This window comes from Aphelocoma coerulescens, chromosome 18, assembly GCF_041296385.1.
Source record: "Aphelocoma coerulescens isolate FSJ_1873_10779 chromosome 18, UR_Acoe_1.0, whole genome shotgun sequence".
Taxonomy (NCBI): domain Eukaryota; kingdom Metazoa; phylum Chordata; class Aves; order Passeriformes; family Corvidae; genus Aphelocoma; species Aphelocoma coerulescens.
In genome coordinates, this window is record NC_091031.1 from 28,551 (window position 1) to 53,856 (window position 25,306).

The 25,306-nt window shown below is 40.9% G+C and overlaps 1 protein-coding gene across 5 annotated transcripts; it reads left to right on the plus strand.

Annotated features, from left to right (window-relative positions):
• The first annotated feature begins 1,915 nt into the window (after window positions 1-1,915).
• CSNK1D (casein kinase 1 delta) lies at window positions 1,916-25,298 on the plus strand. 5 transcript variants are annotated; one of them, XR_011155702.1, is made up of 10 exons: window positions 1,916-2,231; window positions 7,513-7,623; window positions 9,290-9,438; window positions 9,914-10,142; window positions 10,514-10,684; window positions 12,245-12,393; window positions 12,973-13,144; window positions 13,452-13,591; window positions 13,887-20,313; window positions 22,145-22,176. XR_011155702.1 is itself a non-coding variant. In XM_069032418.1 (10 exons), exons 1-9 carry the CDS (start codon window positions 2,156-2,158, stop codon window positions 20,277-20,279), a joined length of 1,230 nt encoding a protein of 409 aa, XP_068888519.1. In that variant the 5' UTR covers window positions 1,916-2,155; the 3' UTR covers window positions 20,280-20,313; window positions 22,145-24,353. The 5 variants fall into 5 exon arrangements, 4 of the variants coding, with proteins under 4 accessions (XP_068888519.1, XP_068888518.1, XP_068888517.1 ...); XM_069032418.1 differs by having other exon boundaries at window positions 20,247-20,313; window positions 22,145-24,353; XM_069032417.1 differs by lacking the exons at window positions 13,887-20,313; window positions 22,145-22,176 and adding an exon at window positions 24,389-25,298.
• The last annotated feature ends 8 nt before the right edge of the window (window positions 25,299-25,306 follow it).

Here is a 25,306-nt window from a genome sequence, read left to right on the forward strand (position 1 = left end):
TGATATATCATAGCTTCACAACAGATTTTCAGCTTTAAGCATCTCCTCTCTCTCTTCCCTCAGGTTTTCAGCTCTTCACAGCAATAAAAGGGTTAATCTCACCTCGGCCTTGCAGCTGGAATGTGGCTTATCACTGTTGGTCACCGGACCTCTGCCGGACAGAGGCGCCGCTTTGCTGAATCTCGGCCGCAGTGGAGGGGGGGGGTTCCGAGCCGCTCCGGCTGCCCACGGCAAGGCAGTGGGGGGGGGTTCCATGGCTGGAACAGGCCCATGGCTCCAGGCTGGCCGTGGCCCGGCCCGGCCTGGCCCAAGCAGGGCCTGGCCGGGCCTGCTGGCCCCTGCACGGGGCCTGCAGCCACCTGTCCCAGCGCCGGAAACGAGAGAGAGCTTGGGTGGGAGTTTGTCTATTCTTAAGTGTGGATCACAGAGGCGGTCACAACTTTAAGTGGCTTAAAGAATTGTCCATATTCAAACTGGCCAGCTGATAGGTTCTATCAGGTCCCAGAGGAAGCTGTAAGCACCCCTTAGCAAGGATATCCCTTCCGGGACTATGCTTGCTAACCTATGACACCAGGTAACCCCCTGAAAACAGCCTCTGGCAGGACCCACCCCCTCCTCATCCTCACTGGTCACACTTGGGGCTGCTGCACCTTGGAATGGGGGGTGAGGTGGAGAAAGGTCCTGCTGGTCGTTCCCTCCCCTGCACAGCCTGTTGTCTGCCCCTGAAACATGCAGGCTCTGGGCTTTCCTTCCTATGGAAAAGAGCTGTCATCTTCCTCCAGGGGTGGCTCGGAGAGATTTAGGGAGGACTTGGGGTTGCTGGGATAACTTCAGTGGTTTTAGGATTGGTTTTGGGGGTGTTGAAATATTTTAGGGGCCGAGGGAAACAGTTTAGATGTTCCCGCTTTCTAAAGCAGGTTTGTGGGGGGTTAAATATAGTTTGGGGGCTTTTATAGGCCTCCTAAAAGCCTGTAGGATCCCCTAAATCCTGCAAGGCCACTATGGGCCCTCCAAAACCCCTCACAAGCCTCCAAGAGCCCAGCAGGCCGACCCTACAATGTCTACAGTACCCCCTAAAAACCACAAAGCCCCCAAACCCCTGCCAGGAGCTAACAAAACACCCAAGGTTCCCCCCTACAATGACAGGGGTGATTGTCAGCAGGAACCATGGCCAGGGCCAGAAAGCTGTCGCATAATGTACCCCAGAGAATCTCAGTGCCTCCCAATCAAATCCACATGACCCTCTGTTATGGGTTCTGGAGGATGCCCGTGTGAAAAAAAAACCTCGAGATGCGCTTATAATTGCAAAGCGAATTGATTTTGTTAGTCGTAGTAGCAATTGATAACATACTGACCCCTAGATTCTTGAGAAGCCGCCGAGAAGGAGACGGAGCATGGCTCCTGAGCAGGAGGGGTAGGCAGGCAGTGCACTTTTAGGCCATCCCCTGGATGAAAACGGCATGCATCTCGTCCTCCTCCCTCCCTCCACTCCAGGACCACATCTTACGTCTCCTTCTCAGGAGTGGTCAGTTACAACATCATCTCCCGCAGGGCCAGCACGTTTTCCCCTGAAATTTGCGGGGTCACGTCTCAGACTTTGTCCCTGGCCGCCGCCTCCCTCTCCCCCCCACCCCAGTCAAATGGGCACTCCTCGGAACGCAGCGCATCTGGAGCTCATCTCCACTGCGGTGACCGATGGCCGCGGGGAGCACGACGACACACACACCCGGGAGGCTGCGGGCCTCGCTCGCCGCCCGGTAGGCGGATGGGACGGCCCGATGCAGAAACCGGCGACCGACTCCGCCCGAACCGAACGCTGAGAGACCAGCTACACGCAGGAGGTGGGACCGCATCCGGGCCCCGCCCGCCGCGCGCCCGTCCCTGCAGCAGCGCGCTCCGCCTCCGGCGCTGGGGAAGTGAGGTCACGCAGTATGGTGGCTGGGGGCCGGAGGGGCTGACGGGCCGGTGGTGTCGGGGATCCGTGTCCATCTTGCTCGGGAGCTGCGGCGACGGTCTTGCCTGTCTCGCTAGTATCGAGCGGCGAGACCAAAGTCGCGATGGCATCCGGAACCGGAGGACTGTGAGGCGTCAGAACGAGAGCTAGCGGGCCGGGCAGAGCAGCAGAACCGGGTCGCGGACGAGCCGAGCTGTCGCCATGGAGCTGAGGGTTGGGAACCGGTACCGGCTCGGCCGGAAGATCGGGAGCGGCTCCTTCGGGGATATCTACCTGGGTAAGGAGGATGGCTCGCTGGGGACTTAGGTGGCCGTTTTGTGGCCCTGTGGAGAACATCGGGGGCCTACCCGGGTCGGGCAAGTACCTCGGCTAGGAGCACAGCAGCAGTAATTTAATATTTCGTTGACATCATGTCCTAATTTGGACAGTGCGGAAATCGGGAATTCTGGTTTACTCGGCTGCCTCTTCTCATTGTTGACCTTGGGCACCGTTCGCGTCTGTCAGACGGGCATAAGGGTAAAAATCGCCTCATTTAAGAACAAGGAAAAAAAAAACCTCAAAAACACATAAACCCTAAAAACCCCACAACCCACCACATTCGGAAAAACGTTTTGGGAAAGAAACGTGTACCAGGGTTAAATATCGCTGCAGTAGACTAGGAAAAATTGTCGGAATGACGATTCTTTCTCCTGTGAGGCCTAAAAAAAAAAATTACACAACTACAGGTGATTAGGTTGCAGTAAAAAAACTTTTAAATCCTTAAAATAATCCTCATAGTTCGGCTGATCCTGTTGCTTGACCGTCGCCTAATCATGATCACTATGCAGTTGTAAAACGTACAGGATTGGAATTGTCTTTGCCAGTCCATTATTTTAGCTCTCTAGCATAATAGCCTACCGCTAATGCTTATGACAAGCACAAGTAGTGGGTACAACAAGTTTTGAAAGAAGGTATTTTTAAAATACTCTACGTATTCTGCAAACTCTCAAGCCGTATGAAGTGGGTTAAATCCAAAGAAGTACGAATGTTATGTCCCATCCCATGGACACAAGTACTCTGCTTTTGAAAATTGTGTTAATTTAGAAATGCAAATCAAGAAGAGGAGGAAGGTGGAACTTGCGGGGGCTAAGGTTTATTGACTGTGTGTTTGTGGAAGATAAAAATAATGTCACTTGCTAGCTTATGTGGTATGTTTGGCAGTGCATGCAGTATGAGAGCTGGGAGTTGTTTTTCTAGACGGCAGTGCTTCGTCTTGCAGTGCACAGCTGGCATTCCAAAATAATTCGTTAGCTAAAGCTGCTTGTCTACAGATAATGAAGTACTGGTTATCCATAATACAGATAATATGCCTGATGAAAAATACACATTTCTAACTGAAGGTATGTGGTTGTCTAGAGACGCAGAACATGATTCTTCCTCTCTGCAATGCATGTTTAGAAGATCGAAGACGTGACCGAGATTGTGGTAAACCTTGTGTAAAAATCCTTGTTGGCTTCCGTTGGGATTTTGGGGGGTAATTAAGGCAGCAGTTAAAATCTGAAAAGTCAGATGATTTGAAAAATTTTAACTTCTGACTATGCTCAGATAAATGAGTTGATATTAGAGTATTAATTTAAAGTGCAAGTAAAATAAAGGTTTATGTGTCGCTTTTATCCCTGTGCATGCAGCTCACACCGGTGAAGTTGCACAGAAAATAATAGTTCTCTGTATGCTAGCGTAAACATTAATGCAATACTGAATTTTGCGCAGTAAATTCTCTGGGTGTTACGGTTTTTTTTATTTCTAAATTTTATTTCTAAATAACCATCGTGAATTTACTTTCAGGGCTTACTGCAAAGGCCATGCCTGAGCCAGTAACTAGCACGGAAGCATGCGAATGGAAGATCCAGCTGGTGGCATGGGTTTATTTTTCCAGGGGAAATTACTGCCTCTCAAGAACTGAAGCCTTTTGTAGAGTCCCGTTTGGTTTGCCTACCATTATCTGGTAGAACAGATGTTTGAAAACAATGTTTTTGTGATAATGAAGTGTGGTCAGTTTTTTTTTTAACAATTCAGTTTCTGCTCAGTTGCTTAGACTGTACAGTAGTCATAAGCGTCTTAAAATAATTTCTAAAGTTATTTCAGAAGTCATTATTTATTTTTAAGTACACGTGCCTTCTGATAGGCTTCAGTGAATTTATAGATTACTTCAGCATACATTCCCAGCTCAGTTTTATGCTTTGAAAAGGAAGACTTGACTATTTTTCCCTGTTTCCAGTCCTCAGGTTTTGTCTTAAATGCAGCTACAAGGGTGTTGAAGACATTCCAGAGTAGAGGGGAGGGACCTCCTCCCTTTTCCCACCCTTCCTCTTTTTCCCTACTTTGGAATAAGGAGCCAACAACACTGTTAGTAGCATAGTTCTTTCACATTCTTTCCTCTTCTCCTTCGTACCTCAAAATTTGTCTTCTGGGATTTGGAATGGAGGTCTGTGGGACAGGATTTTGACATGTAAGGCACTATTGTAAATAAATGAGGATGGACAACTTAAAGAAAATAAAATTAAGGAGTTTACTTATGTTACCTTCCAGAGGAAGATATGAAAGAAATTGATGCACAGATATTCTAAATAGTATGAAAGGTGGACAGGGGTGAGTGGATCAGAGTAAGCATTTGTTTTGTTGCCCAAACCACAGGGTCAAGTAGGAATGGGTCATGAAGACAGAGCAGTTGCAGTGTTTTCATGGTTTCTTGTGTTATGTATATATTTTTCTTAAGAATGAGTTTTGGGTTGTAAACTAATTAAAATAATTTCCCGGGCCTTCCTTAGGGAAGAGGACTTTGCAATTACAAGTAAATTGGAATTTTGCATTTTAAAAGAAAATACTTTCACAACTTTAGTCTTTCTTTTTCACTTATAAATGCTGACTTCTCATTATACTGCTTGTTAACACTTCTTTTAATTAGTGATTCCTTTCATAGAATTGCTGCCTCTCAAATATTATTGCATATTCCTTAAAGGAAGCTAAGCTTTTGGTGAAATACAGGGCGCTGTGAAATTTCAGAAACTTTGTCTCGGGATTGAGGTGTAGACAAAAGTCCCTACTTGGGGACAAGAAGTGGATTGCTTGGCAAAACGATTTCCATTTTTATGCCACTCTCGTTGGTTTTGCTGGACTCAAAAATATTAATTGCATTATTTTAGTGTGAAATCTCTTGTCTCAAAGGAGAGGGCTTACACAGAAGTGGAGTTCCGGCTAAGGAGCTTGGCTTTCTTAGGTAGTAAAGGCTTCTTGGGAAGAGCAAGTACACTAAGAAGTGACCTAGGAAATCGAGACCACAGTCTGTGAAGTAACAGTTCAATAATGTGTTGAGCAGAACTTGGTCCTGATAACACAGTTCTTGATCCTCCTGCACTGGTTTTGCGTTAATCAACCACAGAAGTCTGCAGCCATCCATAGAAAGATATGTCTTTCATTATATGCAGGCAGAAGTTTGTGTTCGTTTTGGATCAGAAAAGTTTTTTTAAAAAGCCAAACCAGCCAGAACCCCAAAACAACCCCATTGCTGCTGATCTCTCATCAGTTAATACGGTCTTCAGTCCACACCCTTCCTGATTTTGGCTCCTGTGGAACTTGGGAGAACAAGGGAGAAAAGTCAGGAGGTGTGTGGTTCAAAATCAAGATTTTCATTTGAGGTGGGGAGGTCAGTATTAAGATAAGTCCTTCCTCCTCGTATTGCTGATACGTGCTTTCACATCTCCGGGCTGAAGTTCACCGTGATTAATTTAAAGTCCAGCAAAATAATACATGAATGAAATGTGAAAAATACTAGATTACATATTGAAGAGCTTTCAGTTACTGCGACTGTATTGTGACCAAAGTAACAATCCAGGATCTATTATGCTAGATAAAAAAAGAATCATATGAGACAGATATATGTACAGCCTTATTTTTCTTTTGCGTTTTCCAGTTGAGTACCTTGAGTTGTGTCTAGAGTGAGCTTCATATGTTTTGTCAATTTTTAAGGTGCATTGTGAAATGCCTAATAAATACCTACTGGGGTCTCCACTCAAGGAGGCGCAGTGTTCTGGCAACACCACCTTGATACCCACGTGTGCGTGCAAATGGAAAGACATTTTATTAATGTTAAAAAAGACACATAGTCTTGTGTGAACTCAGATGGTTCCGTGCAGTATCGGCTCCTGGCAAAGTGAACGGTCATGTCTGCTTTGAGGTGTGGGATGTTAGCATGTCTTTGTAGCCTTAGTTTTCCTGACTTTATAGATAAAAGCCTCTAAAGCACTGAAGTAGCTCCTTAATCACAGGAACAGGATTTTGCAGGTATAAAAGCTAGATCAGTATGCTGTAATGGTCAAAGGAAAACATAGGGGAAAAAATAGGTAGGCAGAAAAATACATAATTATGCATATGTGTCTTAATTGCTTTGTGTGACTCCCAAAAAGGGCATTATGGAACTGACAAAGGTACAGATAAGAGAAATGGGAAATAATATGCAGTAATTAAAAATTATTTACACAAGGAATGACAAGAGTTTTGAACTCTGAAGAGAGTTAAAGGAAAGTGAGGTAGGGTAAAAGTATATGCAATCCTGATCATGGAAAAAGTGAGGACAGAAAGATTGTTTGCTGTTTCTCGAAAAACCAAAGCAACTAGTGAACCTCAAGTTACGCTTTTAAGTGGGGATCAGATCAAACAGTAGGTGATGTTCTTCACGTGATCCTGAACCACAAGGTAATGCAGAAAAGAGCCAAATTCTGAAAGTAGAGGGACTTGGCATTATGTCTGTGAAGCGTCACACATTTCCTTTTGCCATTTCCTTTTTTTCCTGTAGTTTGTACGTTGCTTGGCTGTGAGAGAGTGTATTTTCTTGACTTTCTTTTAAAGAATGTCAGTTTCTCCCTATATGCTTTGAAAGTGAACAGGTAAGCCATTTTTTCAGTCACTTGATTCCTGAAACAATAATTTAATGACATTTAAAGAAAGCTTTTTGGGACTACAGATTCTTTATTCTAGATAATCTGCCTTCCAGCCAAGTAAAATGAGGTGTCAGGGTACAGCCAGAGTATGTTGAGATCTAGGAAAGTCATATTTTTCTATTATTTATTGGAAATAGTCTCTATTTCCAAGGCATAAGAGGAGGTGATCTGAATGCCTAGCGTTTCTTCCGTTGGGGGGGCCTATGTGCTGCGTTTGTACACGTTAATTCTGAGCATTTCCACTGCAAACTGGAAGTGGAAAGACATCCGTGAGAAGATGAACTTGGTTTAGTTTTGTTGTTTGTTTTGTTTGGGGTTTTTTTTTGTTTTTTTTTAATGGGATAGCAGCAATTTTGGCTTCTTGTGCTACATTTTCTAATAGTTGTCTCTTAAAATCCTAGTCTGTTGGAGAGTACCTCTAAGGTTTCAGAAGAATTTTTAGATAACTGTGGCTGAAAGTACTTAATCTCTGGATGTTTGCCATTGAGAAGTAGTTTGTTGATGTTTGTTTTGTTTCGGTCTTAGCAAAGGAAATGCATCTTAAAAATATTTTGACTGATGTTTAAATTCTTCTGGTTTTAGGAACTGATATTGCTGCCGGAGAGGAGGTTGCAATTAAGTTGGAATGTGTGAAAACCAAACATCCTCAGCTCCACATTGAGAGTAAAATCTACAAAATGATGCAGGGTGGAGGCAAGCAAACTATTTTCCTTCTTCAAAGACTTTACTGGTTTTACATCTTGGATGTATGTGCCACCTGGCAGTTAATGTTCAGGATCTCTTTTGACAAATAAGGAGAAGGTGGGAAAGGTAGCAGGGCAGGTGAAGAACAGCATTTCAGTTCTGCAAGGGTTGTAGAGGAGCAGTTCCAAATCCATGGCTACCACGCTTCATGATAACCAGTAGGATCCTCCAAAGTTTCTCGGGGTTCCCGAAATACTAAAATGGGAGGACCTTGTGCAGTGTGAAACAAAGTTTTGTCCCAGAACAGTGATTTATTTCTGATTCTCATGGATCAGTGAAAGATGGTAACCACTGCTTGGGACCATTTCACCTGACTTGCTTATTATGGTAGCACAATTCTAAACTTTTTAAATTCAGGTTAATTTTTGTTGTACATGTTAGTATTCTTTCTTCTGAGTTAAAAATATTTCCTTGCTGAGAGAGTTCAAAGGCAAAATGGCATTAATAGTGGAGAATAGGAGTGAAGCAACTTCATAGCTACCGTGTGTTGCTCTGCTACAATAATTTATTCATATATTTTGGAATTCCAGAAACGTAAGATTCCCATGCAGTTCTGGGACATAAACCCGGTGTAGTTAAGTTTTGTCTTTGTTTCGTAGTCCCTTGAATTCTTCCTAAAGGAGGCTATGCTTTGCATAAAGAGTACATTCCACACCGTATCTGAAATGCCAAGTAGGGTAATAAGACCTCTAGAAATGGATAATAATGTGTATTTGCATTTAGTTATTTTTTTAATTCCTGCCTCATTCAGTTGCCGCCTGCATGTAGCTGGAATTGTCTTCATAGAGTAACATGCTTCCTTGAAACTGGATGAATTACAGCATTTCACACCAAAACTAGAGTAGAACTAACTCAGAGTAAGGCATTTGGAAATCTGAATAAGGTTACCTATATACAGGTTTATTTCAAAATACTTGAGCATCTCTATATTTCTGTGTGAAATAAGGTTCCTGAGTTCCTCCATAAATTTGGGCTAATTATCATACTGTCAAACTGAATGAATAATGCATCTCGTAAGCAATGCTACTTTGGTAGAGATTCACCCAAACAACAAATACCACGGAACTGAAGGAAGGACAAGAATATGAAGGAAGCGTGGAAAATCATTGCAAATTTTGATGAAAGAGACAGGTATATCGTGGTGATTTTGTAGGCTTTGAAACTAAGTTAATTTCTAAGGCCTTTTTCAGTAATAATATCCAGTGGTTTGTCAGGATCTTAATTTTCAGACTTCCAATTTGTGCCTTATTGCATCTTAGAGACTACATGAGTATTACTATTGGTAAAATGCTTAGGGTTCAAATCCAACAAAGATGCTCAATATTTTAGATTTACAGTGTAAGTACAAAGCCTGAAAGGTTTCTGGGGAAGAGGAAAAAGGCTGGTTTTAGACCTCTGTTGCTGTAATTTTGTGTTGATTCTGTTGGAAGTTATCAAACATGTAATTTTGGAATGTCTGAAGGCAGCATAAAGTATTAAACTTCACTGTAAATGGAAACATTCACAGTAATGACCCTCTTAGAATTCACCTTAAGAGCCTTGAAGACTTGTGTGTATGAACTGTATAAATCAAATTGTTATACTGAATAAACGTGGTTTTTTTTTTTTTTTCTAGTGGGTATTCCCACAATTAAGTGGTGCGGAGCTGAAGGGGACTACAACGTTATGGTGATGGAGTTGTTGGGACCGAGTCTTGAAGATCTCTTCAATTTTTGTTCAAGGAAATTTAGTCTCAAGACAGTCCTATTACTTGCTGACCAAATGGTAGGAAACGGCTTTGTTATCTTGATGGTGCAATATGTTGGGATATTGAAACTTTTTTCATAGATTATGTACATTTTATTTCTGTAATTTAGAGGTGAATAAGCTGTATTAATAGCGAAAAGATTCAAAATTAGTTCTGTTTCTGTAAATCCAAGCTATCCCATCAAAAGCGATTACCAGTTCTTTAAGAACTGGACCTGCGCTGTTTGCAAACCAGGTGTTGCACTGCTCAAAGTTTAAGAAATTTCCCCAGGAAAGTTTTTGGAAACAGATGTAGAATAGACACGGGCAAGGAGCTGGAAAGAAGGTTTGTCCATTGTCTTCTAAATTACGTTCTTTTTAATGCCCTTCTATCTTACAGTAAAAAGGGGGGTTTCCTCTTTCATTATTAAGACAGAATTGCTAGTGTTTTTGTCAGAAAAAGGTGTATGCTTAGTACCCTGACAATGATTTTTTTTTTATGGTCTGCATTTAGATTAGTCGAATTGAATATATTCACTCTAAGAACTTCATCCACCGAGATGTGAAGCCAGATAACTTCTTAATGGGCCTGGGGAAGAAAGGCAATCTTGTCTACATAATAGACTTTGGACTAGCAAAGAAGTATCGAGATGCTCGAACTCACCAACATATTCCATATCGTGAAAATAAAAACTTGACAGGAACTGCCCGTTATGCATCCATCAACACTCATCTTGGAATCGGTGAGCCGGGGAAAGCAATAAATTGAAACTTCAAATGTGTTGATGCGTGTGATTTTAGCGCAAGTAGATGTTGCTTTGTAGAGGCGTAGGAAACAGTCCCTATTTTTGACGCTAAGAGTGCAGCATGCATGGCCTTGCATGTCTTGATTAGGTGGAATTCAGTCAGTTTGTAATGCTCAGGAATTAGCACATTTTTTAATAACTGCAAGGATAATAGGCTTTTCTTGTACTGAACGAGCTTATTGTGGGCATAGTAACTCTCAGCTGTCTTTTGTTCTTGTAAGGGTTTTTATAACAGTGTTGTTGCACAGACTTTTGTTTTTCCAGTAGAAAATAAAACCTAATGAGTTCACTTTTTTATGCTGTTGTAGAGCAATCTCGCAGAGATGACTTGGAGTCCTTGGGCTATGTACTGATGTATTTTAACCTGGGCTCCCTCCCCTGGCAGGGACTGAAAGCAGCAACAAAGAGGCAGAAATACGAACGTATCAGTGAAAAGAAAATGTCTACACCCATTGAGGTTTTGTGTAAAGGATATCCTTGTAAGTTACTCCTCTGTAACACTAGGCCTAAGTGTTCACGTTTTAGCAGTACTTCTCCTTTCTTTACGTTAAATTCTACCAGTCTTTTCCACTCCCTCCCCCTCCCTCCCCCTCCCTCCCCCTCCCTCACCCTCCCTCCCCCTCCCTCCCCCTCTCTCCCCCTCTCCTCCTTCCTTACCCCTCTTGATTTTGCCACATCTGTGGTAAAAATACTATGCTGAAGACTGAGATCTTTGTGTTCGTAGAGCGTTTCTAAAGATCCCTTGTCTCAGCTGTTGAAGTGCCCTCGAGTGGAAGGGTAGCATGGTCCATCTGATTTGCACTGTATTTTTTGTGTGCGTGTTGGCTGGATAATTTGTAACAGACAAATAGCATTTTAACAAACTGCCTGTTTCTCTATCTGTGTGGGTACTGTTTCTTGGATAAATTGGATTGTATAGTCAGATGCACCTCTTACCTACTGCAGTTGTTTCACTTGGGAATTACCATCCCAGGTTCATCTGGTTTGGCCTGCTGATGGATGAGAATTTGTGAGAGGCAAAAGAAACCCTCCTGTATCCTAGCATCATGCCTCAAAGTGGTTACGTTTCTCAGTTTGTTATTTACACCAAAACAATAATAAGCCATTTTTGAGTCCTGTAAAATGATACTTAAATCTGTTTTAAAACTTAGTAGCGCTAGCTGTCATCAGAGAATGTTTTCATTTCACTAAGAGTTCTGTCTCTTCTTTCCACCTTCTTTGCTTTGGCAACTAGTTACAATGACAAGAACCATAGTTTTTGTTTGGGTTGTATGAAAACGCATCATTTTTTATGTGTTTCGAGTGTTGTTTCATGCATGTTCCTTTACGTTCATGAACTACGTGTTTTCTCTGGGGTTTACAGGCAGGGAAGACTAATCAGCTTCTCCTGTGCCATTTGTTAGAATTTCTTAATATAAATTAATCTCTTATTTCATCTGGGAAGGCTTAAAGTCAAAAGTTGGTATTTTGATACTGCTATTTTCTCTGGTGCACTGAATTCACTATGGTATTCACTTTTTTGTTTTGTAACTGATATTTTGCTTGCCATTTAAAAACAAGTGTTCAGACTATTGTAAATTAAAAATGTGGCATGATTTACCTGGGAGATTAATGAGTCCCTTAGTCTTTGCGTGTTTTGTGATGTAGCGGATATGGATCTCTATGTGGCTTAGCAAAGCAATGCTCTTCCTTGTCCCACAATAAATTGTGTTTGGTATACTCCAGGCAAAGTTTTAAATCTTTTCTCCCCCACCAGCTGTTGGTTAAAGAACTGTACTATGGGGTCCTCTCTGCTGTTGACGAATGAGATCTTTGCCTGCTTGGTGATAGAAAAATAATTTATTTTTCAGGGTTGACATGGTAGATGGGTTATAGTGTTCCCTTTGGTAGATTTCTAGCATTAGATAATTATTCTTTTTCTTATGCTTAGGAGATTGCCTTCTTTTCAGGTTTGGGGTGGTTTGGGTTTTTTTTCGACTCAGAATTATAAAAAGCCAATGTGAAGCTGAAGATAAAAAACAGGCTTTCTTTAATTACAGCTGAATTTGCCACGTACTTGAATTTCTGCCGTTCTTTGCGTTTTGATGACAAGCCGGACTACTCCTATCTGAGGCAATTATTCAGAAACCTCTTTCATCGGCAGGGGTTCTCCTATGACTATGTCTTTGACTGGAACATGCTGAAATTTGTGAGTAGCTCACATAGCTTTCTAAAACTTTGAAGTTTTAACAGTTTTGGTTGGGTTTTTCACTACATTGTCAGTTTTGAGTATCTTAACTGATACTGTAAGATTGTCTTCCATTTTTCCTCCTGGCAGCTCTACTGTGTAGACAAAAAGATCAGGAAGCGAGGAAAGGGAGGAGATACGGAATCCATGCTTTAAGGCTTGAATGACAGCTAAGTTAAAGTTGCAAGGTTTTTAATGTGAAAGGCTTCTTAGACAGATCCTGTAGGGCAGTCACCAGGTTAGACTGTGGAATTATTACTTTCTCCCACCTTGATCTTTAACATGGGTCACTTGCAACTGTTGAGGAGGTGTCCAGCTGCCATAACAGTATGTGTGTACATTAGCATTTTGAAGACTATCCGAGCAGCTGTGTGATCGAAATTTATGTCAGTTCTCCAGAAATTTTACTGAAATAGTTAATGCCCTATCGAACTTCAGTTCATGCATTCTCCAGTTCTTTCTTTTCAGCATTTTTATCCAAACATACAGCTGTAAGGTCAATAATCCCCCAAGTTGTTCACTACTCTTGACCACCCGTAGGGTGCAAGCAGAGCAACTGAAGATGCTGAACATGAAAGGCGAGAACGAGAGGAAAGATTAAGACATACGCGAAATCCAGCTGTACGTGGATTACCCTCCACTGCTTCTGGCAGGCTAAGAGGAACACAAGACGTAGCTCCTCCTACTCCCCTTACCCCAACTTCACATGCTGGTAAGTAAGCACGTACCTGGGTAAGTGTACCTTGTAGACTACTCTAATTTGCAGTTTGTCTCTGGGCAGGGTTTAGCTTTTTGGTTTGGTTTTTTTCTCCCTTGATTTTTTAGTAGATTGAAGGTAATTGCATGTGCTCATTGCCTGCCAGTTGATGCTTGAATTTCTGTGAAATGTCAAACAATTGCCTCGATTCCTCTTGTTTGATTCTCTGGGATTTTTATGTGCAAACAGAACGTAATTTTTCCAGTGACCGTGTTAAAATGGCATTTCTCATTATGAGAATCTAATGCAGTTTTTCTCACAGCCAACACCTCTCCTCGGCCAGTATCTGGTATGGAACGAGAAAGGAAAGTGAGTATGAGATTGCATCGTGGTGCCCCAGTCAATATCTCCTCGTCTGATTTAACAGGCCGACAAGATACCTCTCGCATGTCAACTTCGCAGGTAAAAAAAAAAAAAAAAAAAAAAAAAAGGTATTGAAAAAAATGAGGGCAATGTGATAAAGTTAATTTTCCAAAAGAACTTTCTAGGTAGTTGATGGGATTTTGCACTGTTTTTGCAGGTGATGTTCATTCATATAAATCCTTGACATTTAGCCTGAATGATGCGGGTGTAAAGAAATTTTTATTTTTACCTTGACAGCAGTGAGAGGATGCAAAATTATAGAGATGCAGCATTTTAACCTACAATTATGGGATTTAGCTCCTTGACTCATTGGGTTTCTTGTATCCGTTACCAGTGAAGAAGCGGAGTAAGAGGCAGTAGTGAATCCTGTTTCCAAATCAACAGAGCAGAGAATATTGGTGCAGAAAAGGCAAGATCCATTGGGTGAAGAACGGAAGGTGCAGTAGTGAAGAAATGTTGTAGTGCAGTGCTCCTAATTCAGAGCTAATAAGAGGCCGCATACATGGATGATGGATACATTGCAGAAGGCTCATTTGAAGAGAATGGCAGGAGGATAAACGATAATGATTCATAGTCAGCGCTGAAATCATCCTTACTGGTCACAGTGACTTTAACAAAGACATTTTAGGAATCTTTCTTTTTAGGACTGACAGTGTTAGATGTGTTTCTAACTCTGTACTATAGCCGAAACATTCCTTCCTCAGCATATTCACAGTCTTGTCCCAAACAGCGTGTGGCCTGGCTTTGTACAATTTACTTTCAGTCTTACTTACAGAATGGAAATCAGCCAAATTATAGACATTCTGCAACATTTCTGGGAAAGCAGTGTGTTACGGGGACTGGTGCAATGACCTAGGGGTTTTTCCATCGTGCCTCACAACTGTGCAGGAGTTCTAACTGCATAATTTTTGCCAGGGACTCGTTCCTCATTGACAGAGCACATTGACAAAAATTAACTCAGTTCCTTTTGGCATCATCATTTAATTGGCAGAGTTAATTGTTTTTGGATAATACATCATGGTCTTACGTACAAAATCTGACTGCTAGAAAGAACAGTTTTTTAGATGGGGGCCAGGTGGGTATCTCTAATGAAGACTGAGAGTGAACTGGGTGGAAGAAACAATTCCGTTGTGATAAAAGCAAAGTGGCATTTTGTGGGCTTTCAAGATGAATGAGTTGTTTCACCATGGAGCTGCGCAGGTACTTGTGCTTGCACGAGGGATGAACGGTTCAGGAGCAGAAATGGCTGGACAAGAATAGGGAGTAGGTGAGATTTTCTGTATTGGGTTTGGTGACAAATTTCACCATCTTAAATTGTTCACTGAACTGCTGTTCTTGCCACCAGAAATTCTCATGTTGAAGTATTTTTAAATAGTATGAGAACAAAGAGGGTAGAGTTGTGCATAGTTATGGATCTTGTAAATTTGCCTAAATACCTGTTAGAAGAATGTAAAGAAGGTGCAACCGGACTGTTCGCAGCAATATCCAGTGAATGGGCAATGGACAGTGGGCACAAATTGAAATACAGGAAATTCCATTTAGACATACGAAGAAACTTTTTTACTATGAAGGTGGGCAAGGACTGTAACAGGTTGCCCAAAGCAGTTGTGGAGTCTCCCTTTTCCAAAGTACTTGGAGCCCAATTGGACATTGTCCTGAGTGGCCTGGTCTAGTTGACTGTGCTGTGGGTAGTGAGATTGGGCTACATGATTTCCAGGGCTCCTTTTTGACCTTGGGTATTCTGTGAGGCTGTGAGGCAGAGTTCTCCCTGAACATTTACTTGAATGTAAATATGGTTTTCTGGAAAAGGTCTGTGGCATTCTGAGAAAATTTCAGATACTTTCTCTGTTACCAGTCAGATATTCAAGTAATAGCAGTAACAGACAGAAATGCAGTGATGCCGCTTAATTGTGTTGCATGAAAGTATATCTTTGATTTTTTTGTTATGTTCGTGACACGTCGCTCAGTGCGCAGGTGACACTTTTCTAAACATTTCAAGATACGAGTAGTACAAGTGGGCTTGTAGATACATTTTGGTTCTGCCTAGCCTGTAAAATGTGAATACTGTGAGGACAGTTGGCAGTTTTCTGTGTAGTCTTTAAACATCCAGATACCTAATTTGTGATGTGGGCCAACAGTACGGTCTGGCTTAATGATGCATTCCATACCTGCCTTTTTTAACACTCTGCTTCAAGTATAGGATCACTTGGTTGACTTCTTTACAATCCCAACAGCGGCCTAGTTGGGATCTTCTCTTGAGTTTGTCAGAACTAATCATTTGTTGCCTGCTGTATTCATTTAGTTCTTAAGACAGTGAAGCAGTGCTGGTATCTACTTGTGGTGACCAAATAACTGTGTTTGACTCTAGTATAATTTGAACGGATTCCCGTGGACCTGTTGGAATTGGAAGGCAAGAGAGATTTGCAGTGGGAAATGGGTTAGATTGGAAGGGAGCTTAAAGATTGCCTCGTTCTGACCCCCCTGCCATGGGCAGAGAACCTTCCAGTAGGCCGGGTTACTCAGAACCCCATTCAGCCTGGCCTTGAACATCTCCAGGGGTGGGGAGTCCACGACCTCTCTGGGCAACCTGTTCCAATGCCTCACTGCCCTTATAGTAAAGAATGTCTTCCTAAAATATAATTCTTCCCTCCTTCAGGTTGAGGCCACTCACCCTTGTCCTATCACTACATGCGCTTTTTACGTGCTATGTGAACAGCCCCTCTCCAGCCTTCTTGTAAGCCCCCTTTAGGTACTGCAAGGCTACTCTCAGTTCTCCCCCAAAGTCTTTTCTTCTCCAGACTGAACAGCCCTAACTCTCTCAGCCTGTTTGCGTAGGAGAGATGCTCCAGCCCCATCATCAACTTAGTGGCTCTCCTCTGGACTCATTCTAACATTGTCAGTGTTGTTCTTGCATTGGGGGCCCCAGACCTAGGCACTGTACTCCAGGTGGGGTCTCACAAGAGCAGAATAGAGGGCACAAATCCCCTCTCTTGAGTTGCTGGTCACTTTTCTTTTGATGCAGCCCAGGGCACGGTTGGCTTTCTGGGCTGGAGGCACACGTTGCCGGGTCACGTTGAGCTTCTAATCCGTGAAGACCCCCTAGTCTTTCTCCCCAGAGCTAGTCTTGATCCGTTCTCCAGCCAGCCTGTACTTATGCTTGACGTTGACCTGATGTGTATGCCGGACCTTGCACTTGACCTTGTTGAACCACGTGAGGCTCCCATGGACCCACTTCTCAAGCCTGTTTAGGTCTCTCTGGATGGCATCCCTTCCCTCCGGCATGTTAACCACACCACACAGCTTGTTGTTGCCAGCAAATTTGCTGAGGGTAAATTTGATCCCACTGTCCATTTTGCTGACAAAGATGTTGAACAGCACTGGTCCCAATACTGACCCCTGAGGAACAAACACTGCTCATCACTGCTTTCCACTTGGACATCGACTCATTGACCACAATTCTTTGAGTGCAACCATCCATCCAATTCCTTATCCACTGAGTGGTCCACGTGTCAAATCTGTGTCTCTGCAGTTTAGACACAAGGATATCGTGTGAGACAGTGTGCAGTGCTTTGCACAAGTCCAGGTGGGTGATGTCTGTTGCTTTTCCCTCATTCACCACTGCTTAACTCCGCTGTAGAAGGTTGCCGAATTTGTCAGGTACGATTTACCTTTAGTGAAGCCGTGTCATCTGACACCAATCACCTCCTTATTCTCCATGTGCCTTAACATAGTTTCCGAGAGGATCTGTTACATGATTTTGCTAGGCGCTGAGGTGAGACTGGCCTGTAGTTCCCTGTGTCATCTTTCCTTTATAAAACTGGGGGTTGTGTTTCCCCTTTTCCAGTCTGAGGGAACTACGCTGGACTGCTGTGACATCTCAAATATGATGGATAGCAGTGTAGTCCCTTACTCAGCCAGTTGCCATAGGACCCATGGATGTATGTCATCAGGTCCCACAGACTTGTGCACTTTCAGGTTCCTTAAACAGTCTCAAACCCCCTCATCTTCCACAGCGGATGGTTCTTCATTTTCCCAAGCCCTGCCTTCACCTTCTGCAACCTGGGTGGTGTGGCTGAAACACTTTACTCAGACTTCAGCTTGTAACACTTCCACTTGAGCTTGTCAGAGAAAATTCACTTTTCATTTTCTCAGTTCTCTCTCTCTAGCAGGCAAGATGGTGCAAGTTGCAGGTGTCGATAGCTTCTGCTGTTACAGTCTCCATAATATTAAAGTAGCTCTTCTGTAATCAAAATTTATTTTTAGATCTTAGCCAAGTTACCAATTATAGCCATGAGTTTCCAATTATCTTTATACCTTGTTCTTAGGAAAACCTAAAGTATTCGAGTTATGTGGCAAGAATTTTGATTGGATAGATGTAAGAATATAGAAAGTCATCCGTATCACTTCTTTTCAAGAGAACCATGAAGAGTAGCAATTGTTTGTTCATGTCCATTCCAAGTGTGCTAGTTTACTTAGTAAGTCTCAAGTAAGTATACTGCCACAGGTCCTTTTTCAGGAAGTGCTTGAGCTATACTCCTGGTAGAAAGCAACTTTTAGCATTTGCCATGCACATCTACAGATGTTTTCTGTTAAGAACTACGTTTGTTAGAGTTCTTATTTATAACTTGATGAATTAGTTTTGTTACTTTATTTATTTGTATGCCTTGGTTTGGTAAGGCAACGGTGCATCTGTAATCTCCACCTCTATTCATCTAGAGGAAAGGCTGCTGCTTGTTAAACTCTGGACGGTGAAATGTGCAGAGGTTACTCAAACAAGGAAAGCTACTTGCCTCTAAGTAGAGTTCTTCTTAAAGATGACTACTCCACATATTTATCTTTCTTTTTTTTCCAAATTGAATTCTGATCAGGTCAGACTGAAACTGAAAAACTAAGGCTGTGGATGCAAATAATAGGAACCAAAATTCTGTTACGAAAACCAGGCATTCTCAGAGAAATTTAACGCTTGTGGAAAAATGGTAATCTGTAAGCATAGCAAAATAGGTGTCATTTATTCCCCACATCCAAGACAGTGTCCACATAGCACCTAAGTCATTCTCCTTAAAAAGACGTGCAGTTTCTAACGCTAAGTAATTAGTGTTTACTGGCGTAACAGCTACCATGTCTGTGAAATGGTTCATGAAACTTAAGTGTTTCTAATGCAGTTATGTAAATTCTGTGGCACACGTTGTTCTTTTCTGGATTATATGAAGTGAACGCAACAGTGGAAAAACCTGCAAGTTGTGAGTTCACAGCGATGAACGTTAGTGGGAGCTGAGCGGTCAAGCATAGTCTATTCAAATGTGTATTCCTGCAGTACTCCAAATTCTGGTTAGGGTGAAGGAGTGGAGGCCATTTTCCTATATGGGGGAACTATATCTGTGGTAAGTAATGACTGAGGGGGCAGGTGTAATGTTGGAGAGGTTAGTGTGGTTTCATAATGAAAGGGCACAATTTCCTCCTTGAATCTATGTATGATACAGGAACGAACAGAAGCAGAGATGTTTCTCTGTGTCGTTAGCGAGATGGATTGGGAAAACAGATTGTCCAATGCAAGAGTTTCAAGTCTACTACTTTCAGTTTGTCTGAAAGCTAAGAAAATGTCTTTAGTGAGTTGGTGTCATGTTTGAGACACAATGACTTTAACAGGAATTAAAGGAGAAAACGTGTGAAGAAGCTATTGCTTAAAATTAAAACCGCTCACATGTAAGGAAAGGCAAAACAGAGGTTTAAGTGAAGGTAGTTACCTACTGAAACAACTTCTAAAATAAGTAGATCATCTCTCCTCTCTGCCTCTGCATCAACACTGGATTCATTTCTAAGTGGTGTATTCCAGTCTAAAGCAAGTCTAAATTACAGGTGTGTGCAATGAAGGGTGGTGATCTGTGTTGGACAGAAAATCAGACCAGCTGTTAAAAGATCCTTCTGCTCTTAAGCTCTCTAAGTGAATTGTTCCCTAAGTCTCCTTTACGCATAGTTTTTAAACATTAAAGAGACGTAGTAAAGGAGGTAGTAAATGAGGTAATGAGTATTCTAGTAAAAACTACTGTGAATCAGCTCTGTCGGTCCACATGCACAGACTGCATCCTGAAAGCAGTGATCATCTCAAGAGTCTAGTTACAGGTGAGTAGTCTTCATTTCCTTCAACAAAACGTTCAGTCTGACTGCTCATGGCTACACAGTAAGTTGTTTAATGTTTTTTCTTGAATGTAGCATGTTCAGCACCCAACGGTCAGAGCTGTTGCAAATTCCTATTGGTAATAGAGGTATTCTCTCTGTAGTTGGAAGAAAAGATTGAAGTGCTGCACAGAGAAATGTTTTACTAAGTCTCTTTGATGGGAGACGTTTTTAGAAGACTATAGCCAACACTGGCATTGAATAACTTACATGTTGTGCCATACTTCCAGTGCTTCTGCATTCTCCATTTCCTCATCCGCAAATCTTTCTCCACGTGTACATCTTAATAGGCATCATACTCTGCGTTGTTCTTCTGACCCTGTCATCTTCCTTTGAGGATTAATGATTTGTTTCTTTTACGTGTCTCTTAATATGATGGAAATGTCTTCTAGAAGTCTGAAATCAGAGCTTCTCAAAAGATAGAGTTGCTACTGCAAGCTCAGGTTGGATGTTTGTTCGACATCTTTATATATTGGGGCAGTGGAACTGTTACAAATTGCTGTCTTTTCCCCTACCTCAGAATAGCATTCCTTTCGAACACCATGGCAAGTAGCTGCTCGTCTCCTTTCGTTGGAAGGCAGCACTGGGTGAGTGCTTCTCATTGGACACCAAAGCTTTGGATGGGGTGGGGAAAAAACTCTTTGGAAACATCTGACTTCGCTCCTTCTACTCATGTGATCTCATAGTTGTATCTGTGCCTTCTGGTCAGATGCTTGATGAAGCACTGATTTTTCTCTAACTTAAAAGTAAATGTCCTTCCAAAAGCTGAGTTATTGCTGCTGTTCCACTTGGACTCTTAAGCAGAATTGACATTAATAGTAACTTAAAAGGTCCCTAAAATTGTTCAAGTATCAACAGTAAAATAACCAAGTCTAAATTTTAGCTGTTTGAGATTACATGTCTTTCCAAGGATGTTGATACAGGAGTATGTCATCCATTAAAAACCAGATCTGCTCCGAATTGTAAAAGCAAAATACTTGTATGAAGAGTTAATTGACAATATTACTTAAATGAGGCTCTGTCTTGTCTTGTCATGAATGGAATGTTCTGCTACAGCCATATCCATTTTTCACTGTTTTATCTTCTTCTCCATGCCTTATGAGCTCTCATTTTAGAAATACTCAGATCTGTTCAGATCTGTATTTAAAAAAACATTCGCGTACTAACAAGAATAGTTGACCATGAGCATCTCAGAGGTAGACAGACTTGAATTTGGGTATTCCTAAGTCCTTTCCACTGTTTGGTGCAGTAGAAGTTTCTGCCTTTCTGTGTGCAGCTTTTGGCTTTTTAGGCTGTTCTGCTTTTGGCAATAACAGGTTTCGTATGAGAAATAACAGCTTTCAGTTGGAATCTGAACCTTAGTGGCTGAGGGATGCTTTTCTTAAGTATTTCAGGAGCTTCTTTGCTTTGCTACTTATTAAAAAAAGGCTGTGAGATTTTTCTGTTCCTTAATAAATTCTGTTGTATAACTCTTGTCTGCTGTCTCACTTTCCCTGTAAAGCCTAAGCTTGCATTAATCCTGTATCTCTAGTTGGTGAAGAATCCTGCTATTCCTCTTCTGTTATTCTCCTGCTTTGTGTGCTTGGCTGACTCTGCACAAGCTGCTTTGTGAACCGTTTATAACATTAAAAAGATCCAACTGTAAATGGCAGCTTTACACTTTAAAGACCAGTTATCAGATCTTAGTAAAAAAAAAAACAGATATAAAAATAAATGCAAAAAAAAGCAAACCTAGAGCTTTGCATTGAAAAGCCTGTGTACAGGAGACGTGCAGATTCTGGTCTGGGTTGTGCCTGCATTAGTTGGCCTATACTGTATGCCTTAGTATTTGTAGCTGTTTACAACTGAAACGAATACTGAATACTGATCCAGCTACTTAGATGTTTCTCGCTTCTTAAATTGCAGAGATGTATGGTTGTTTTTCATTTTCGTGGTGAAAGTGGTACTGAAATAATGCTACACTCTTACTTCAGTAGGTCAAGCTATGGAAATACAAGAAGTATCTTTTAACACAATGTCCCATGGAAAGTGAAAAGCTATTGAAAATAATGAATTTCTTTCTCACCTTCTTAATATTTTTTTTTAATTAATTATCCATTGAGTCTATTACTGTGCATTCATAGTATTTTCATCTGGTTGGTTCTTTCTTCTGTGCATGTTTGTGCTCTGTCTAATTTTCTTCAAAACATCCCCTCTGGCTGGAAAGGTGCATTTTCCATGTTAACTTCTAATAAAAGAGGAAAATATTAGGGACCTTCGTGTAGCTACAGGTGGGTGTGAAACATTGTATTGCTCATTGGATTTTAAATTCACATACTTAAATTCTGGCAATTAATAGTTTAAAAGTACCTTGTGAGACACTTGTATGTTAACTGGAAGGATATGTGCTGATGTTGTCTTGTTTTTTGGCTTTGGTAGATTCCTGCTCGGGTAACTACCAGTGTTCTCCAGTCTGCTGTGCACCGATGAAAATTATTTTGCCATGGAAGGCAGATAATGCATGGCTGATCTCCCATGTTACCAATGGCTTTACTAGCAAAAATACCCTAAACTAGAGCGGAAATTGGAGTTCTCCATGTGACCTAAAAGGCCCTTGGAGGAACATGCAGAGACTCCAGCAGCTGCCATTACAGGACGCTTTTGCCAGAAACCCAATGACCTTAAGAGAACCCTGTGGTAACAGGGCTGGAAAAGAAAGATGGTTTACAGAGTTCACCGCCTGTTACTGGATGGCCATTTCAGTTTTCCCTCCACAGGCGGCAGACTTTACTCCCTTTTTATTATTCTACTGTAACTATAAATCTTTTACTTGGTTTAAGAAAGTTTTTTGTATCATTTTGCTAAAATTATTGGCTTACTTATCTGTAAAGAACTCTTGCTTTTGTCTGATTTAAAAATGTAGAATATAAACAAACCTGAACTAAAGATGATGACTTGAAATTTCTTGGCTAAAAGATTAGTCTGCCAGGGAATATGTAAATGAATCAAAACCATCTGATGTTATTTAAATTGTTTACTTTCGTGTATTGTCCCATTCTGAGTCGGTTTTCTCATGAATTTTTTAAACCTGTTAGAAGTTTATTTTACTGTTTGCTGTCTTCATTCACACTGGACGTTTAACTTTCTGTGTAACACAAAGAAATTTTTAATACTCATTCTGTTTCGTAACAGAGGAAAACTTAATACCCTGCAGGAGAGTCTTAAGTATAGTAGAGATTGTCATGATGGATTTCTTTTTTGTAAAGAACGTGAAGGACAAAGTGAAAGACTGGCATTTGAGGGATTTAGAATTAGAAAGTTTGTTCTGTCTCTTTGTTTAGTTTGGGTGAATGGATACTTTCAAACACTGTTTTTTACTGCGAAAATTTTGTTTCCTCTTCTCTGAGGCTGGTTAGCTTGGAGGCTATTACAAGTGCAAAATAGACATTGCTGCTGAGTCTTCAGTGAATTTGCATGTTTCATTCAGTATCCACATGTTTATAAATAAATAAATACATTGATTTTGGCCTTCTGTTACGTGCCAAGACTCAAAAAAGGAATTCTTAAACAAAAAACCAAAAAACCACCCCCCAGACTAGCAACATATTCTTGCTGTGAAATCCTGAGAATTTTTACAATTCAGGTGCGTATCATATTTAATTCTTAACTATATTTGACTGAGTATGCTCAGAATCATTAGCTAGGCATGAATGACTCAATGTGCTCAGGTGGTTGCAGGTGTTGTTGGCTCCTGTTGGTTATGGAATATGGGAAATTCTTCATATTGTTACTGTAAATGGTCTCATAAAAGTACGTATGCTGTCCTTACAGTACTTGGAACAGTACCAGAACTATTATGACTGAAATGATGGGAAGTTCTGTGTTGGAAATGGAAGTATATACAGAGATTTTGTTTGAACAGTTAGGTATTTTGAGAAATTCTTCCCTGCTTGGAGAAAATTTTTAAAGGTGTATTGGTCTTCAGATTTTTATGGAGAGTAGTTTTTATTGTATGGGTGTTTATAAATTCTTTTTTGCCCCTCAATAGTCCACATACTAAGTATTATCATTCTTCTTTGGATGTTTTCGTAACATTGGCTATTTGCTTGTGTGTACTCTGGGTCAGACTGGTGAAATGTGTGCTTGGGGAGAGTATAGTGGAAAAACTTGAGAATCTGATCGATTGATAAATTTGCGTAAGAGAATGATTTCCTCAGTTACTATAAACTCTGGTATTTTAGGCATGTGCACTACCGTTTGAGCAGTTTTACACTTCACTGTGCTTTCCTTGTAAATATCTGTGGTTAATAGTGTGATGTTTGAGGGACTTACAAAAGCAGCCTTTTTATTTTCTCTGTATCTGGATCATTAGATTGCTGTACTATACTTAAAAGTTGACTGCAGACTTCTAGAATTGTACTCACTTGTGGGCAGTTTTTGTCCTTCATAATAGTTAAATTCCATTATGCAGAAAATAGTTAGACTGTCTATATAAACCTGTGTATTGAAAACCAGTATCTCAAAGCACTTCATTTGTACTACCACTGTATTTGTGTACTTCAACAGTTGTGTAAATACATTCATAATAACTTCTGTTCTTCTTTGGTGTAACTTACTGACTTAAAATGAATCCTTACCCTTTACCTGATGCAACTTTTTCTTTTCTTTTTTTCTTTTTTTAAGGGGTTTCTGTACCTACAAAGAATATTGTCAGTTGCAAACATTTGAAGATACTGTCTTGATACCAAAACTTTCAGTGAAAGAGTTTGGTAGTTACGATCCTGGGGTATACAGGAAGAAAGAGAAAGCATTAATTGCTTTGCTCACAGAAAGCATGTCTTTTTGTCAATTTAAAGGTAAATGTTTTTGATTGGATACTTCTTTTTCTTCCATAAGTTTTTTATTTTGTACAAATGCTTTTGCTTATCAAGTAATGCATGGTATTGATAAGGAAGTTTAGTAAGGGAATTGAGATTCGATCAGTTATGGGAGCTAGGATAAAAGCAAGAAAAATAGTGAGCTTTACCCACTGTGCCCTGTATAATAAAATTGTGGCCTTTGCTATGTGATTCTCAAAAGTCTATTATAATCTGAGGGTAGATGCACCTTCAGGAACCCCCTGTGTTTTCTTTTTAGCAGGCCTTTAAAAGTTGGAGGGATATTTTAATTTATTCTCATAGTTTTCATTTAGAACTGTGTGAATGCTTTTATGTGAAAAGTACCGCCTGTGCTGCTGTTTTACATAATCTTGAATGGTTACAGAGTCCTTGAGTTTTTTGTGGTACAAGTTTTTTTAAAAAAATTGAAAAGGAATCCTCTGCTTCAAGAGAGATATTAAGAGAAAACATTTCAGTTCATATATTTCACGTTAACTTCATTAAAATATTCCAAATATCCCTTGGAGGAAGGCATGTAGAACTCATTGTTATTCTCCAGTGGGGAAAAAATATCATAAGCACAACTATTTGTCTTTGTTTCCTCATGTCATAGACCCTTGAGTCCAGCATTGGCTAGAGCAGCATATGTGTTGATTTCAAGAATATTTATTTTCTCTTTGTAAAAGAATTAAATAAAAATTTTGTTTTGTTCTTTACCTTTTGC

Bases quoted from the DNA above. Each gene is read 5' to 3' on its own strand.
- CSNK1D (XM_069032416.1), top strand. From the start codon at position 2,156: ATGGAGCTGAGGGTTGGGAACCGGTACCGGCTCGGCCGGAAGATCGGG. The intron at 9,439-9,913 runs GTAGGAAACGGC...GTCTGCATTTAG, and splicing joins TATTACTTGCTGACCAAATG to ATTAGTCGAATTGAATATAT. The intron at 10,685-12,244 runs GTAAGTTACTCC...CTTTAATTACAG, and splicing joins TTTGTGTAAAGGATATCCTT to CTGAATTTGCCACGTACTTG.